The sequence below is a fragment of the Manacus vitellinus genome, unplaced genomic scaffold (genome assembly GCF_001715985.3).
Source record: "Manacus vitellinus isolate BGI_N305 unplaced genomic scaffold, ASM171598v3 scaffold_102_pilon, whole genome shotgun sequence".
NCBI classification, from domain to species: Eukaryota; Metazoa; Chordata; class Aves; order Passeriformes; family Pipridae; genus Manacus; species Manacus vitellinus.
In genome coordinates this window covers 529411-531866 of record NW_021938808.1, presented here as the reverse complement: position 1 = coordinate 531866, position 2456 = coordinate 529411, and the positions used below count along the sequence as shown (strand labels likewise).

At 54.5% G+C, this 2456-nt stretch overlaps 1 protein-coding gene across 1 annotated transcript in view; it reads left to right on the top strand.

Moving 5' to 3' along the window:
- Positions 1 to 1963, top strand: part of ZNF652 (zinc finger protein 652) — a 7109-nt gene extending 5146 nt beyond the window's left edge. The window contains exons 3-4 of the mRNA XM_018087986.2: positions 383 to 498; positions 1553 to 1963. Of these exons, the coding sequence (XP_017943475.2) occupies positions 383 to 498; positions 1553 to 1963 (527 nt within the window). The remainder of the gene's footprint in view (positions 1 to 382; positions 499 to 1552) is intronic.
- The last annotated feature ends 493 nt before the right edge of the window (positions 1964 to 2456 follow it).

Here is a 2456-nt window from a genome sequence, read left to right as displayed (position 1 = left end):
CTGTGAGGGTGGGGAGGGGCTGGGATGGATTTCCCAGAGAAGCTGGGGCTGCCCCTGGATCCCTGGGAGTGTCCAAGGCCAGGCTGGAACTTGGAGCAGCCTGGGCTGGTGGAAGGTGTCCCTGCCCGTGGCACAGGGGGTGGAACTGGATGAGTTTTCAGGTCCTTCCACCCCAAACCATTCTGTGATTCCATGAAAACAAGACAAACTGAGTTGTCTGAGCTTTGTGCTCAGCACAGAGATCAGACCTGTGGGGCTGGGCAGCAGGAGGATGGGAATGTTTGCACAGAGTGTCTGGGAGCTGCCAGCTGGGATCCCCTTCCTGCTCAGAATGGAAAGGTCTGTGTTCCCCTGCCCCCTCTCACGGCCTGTTGTGTTGCAGCACACACCAAGGACATGCCATTTACATGTGAAACCTGTGGAAAGTCCTTCAAGCGCAGCATGTCCCTCAAGGTCCATTCCCTGCAGCACTCGGGGGAGAAACCCTTCCGCTGTGAGGTGAGAGAGCTCCTGCTCAGGGTGCAGAGAGCAGGGCTTGGCAGTGCCAGGGGCAGTGCCAGGGGCAGTGCCAGGGGGGCTGAGTTCACCTAGAAATGAGGGGCAGGTTCATGAAAGTTTTGGGGAAGTTCTTCTCCCCGTGGGGAGCACGGTGGGAGCACCTGGGGGTGACCCAGAGCTGGGTGTGGTTGGCTGTGTTTTTAATCACACTGGGGCAGGATTTGAATCCCAGATTTCCCTTCATAGCAAAGCCTAATTCAAACTCCAGGAATCCTCTTACCCGGTAACCTGGAACAGATAGAAGTGGCCACAGTGGAAATAATCAAATTACTGCTTGATTTTCACGTGTGGGATAAATGATTGTGCTCCAAACAGTTCCTCCTGCAGATCTGAGCCACTGCTCTGAGTTTGGGTTCATTAATCAGTGTGTGTGTGGTGGGATGGGGCAGAGGATCTCCCTGCCACACTCCCAGGAGTTTGGGGTTGGGATTTCCTGCCTGCCTCGGGCAGGGGATGGCGTGGGACAGACTTGCAGTGGTGTGTGTGGAGCAGGGAACGCCTCAGTCACTGGTGGGGGTGTTTGGGGGGGTCACAGGATGGGGACAGAGGGGATGCAGAGCCCTTCCTGTTCCCACAGGGGACATGGAGTAGGAATGGTGGTAGAACAGCTCGGGGATAAGACTTGTAGGGAAATAAATCACCTCATAGCAATAAAAAGCAGCTGGGAAAGGCCCGTGTGGAACTGTGCTGTTTGGTGTGGAGCAGAGTCCTCTAGTGGCTGCAAACCCTCCCTGGGATGCCTGGAGCCACCAGCAGTGCTGGAATAACCCAGTCTCTGCCAGGACTGCAGTGCCAGCTGAACGTTCTGACCCTTCCAGAGCTCCTGTGCCAGCAGACCTTCAGCACAGCCCAAATCCTGCTCAGGAAATTCCCACTAAATAATTCGAATTCTGCAGTTTGTGTGTCCTGGCCCAGGTGTCCTTCACTCCTCCCCACAGTCCCCTGCAGTGTCTCCTGTGCCTGGATCCCACTGCTGCTGTTCTTTCTCTTGCAGAACTGTGATGAGAGGTTCCAGTACAAGTACCAGCTGCGCTCCCACATGAGCATCCACATTGGGCACAAGCAGTTCATGTGCCAGTGGTGTGGCAAAGACTTCAACATGAAGCAGTACTTTGATGAGCACATGAAAACACACACTGGTAAGAGCTTGTTGAAGGAGAAACCACAAGTACCTTGGCAGAACACTTCCCTTCCTTGGGATTTGGGGTTATCCGACTGGAAAATCAGACAGGAGAGGTTAATGCACCCCCTTAAAGGTGAAATCTGTAGGGCTGGGACTCACTGTGAGGAAAGGGAGAGGTCAGACCTGGGATTTTGGCCTGAAGGAGCCCCTTGCCAGTGCCCTTACAAAGGATTGTTTCAGGCATCAAAATCCCAAGGTGAGGGAGGAATTCCCACAGTCTGAGGAATTCCCACAGTCTGAGGAATTCCCAAAGTCTGAGGAATTCCCAAAGTCTGCAGCTCCTGTGGAGCATCTGCAGAAGTCAGAGAGGAATTCCCAAAGTCTGAGGCTTCTGTGGAGCCCCTTCATTTGCAGAAGTGAGGGGGGAATTCCCAAAGTGAGCAATTCCCACAGTCTGAGGAATTCCCACAATCTGAGAAATTCCCCCAGCCGCGGGCGGAGCAGCCCCGTTCAGTCAGTTTGTGGGGTGTGCAGTGATTTTGGGGGTGTGCAGTGATTCTGGGGGTGTTCAGGCTGGGTGTGCAGTGATTTTGGGGATGTCCAGGCTGGGTGTACAGTGATTTGGGGGTGTTCAGGGTGGGTGTGCAGTGATTTTGGGGGTGTGCAGTGATTTGGGGGTGTTCAGAGTGGGTTTGCAGTGACTCTGGGTGTGTCTAGGCCAGGTGTGCAGTGATTTTGGGGGGTGTGCAGTGATTTTGAGGGGTGTTCAGGGTGG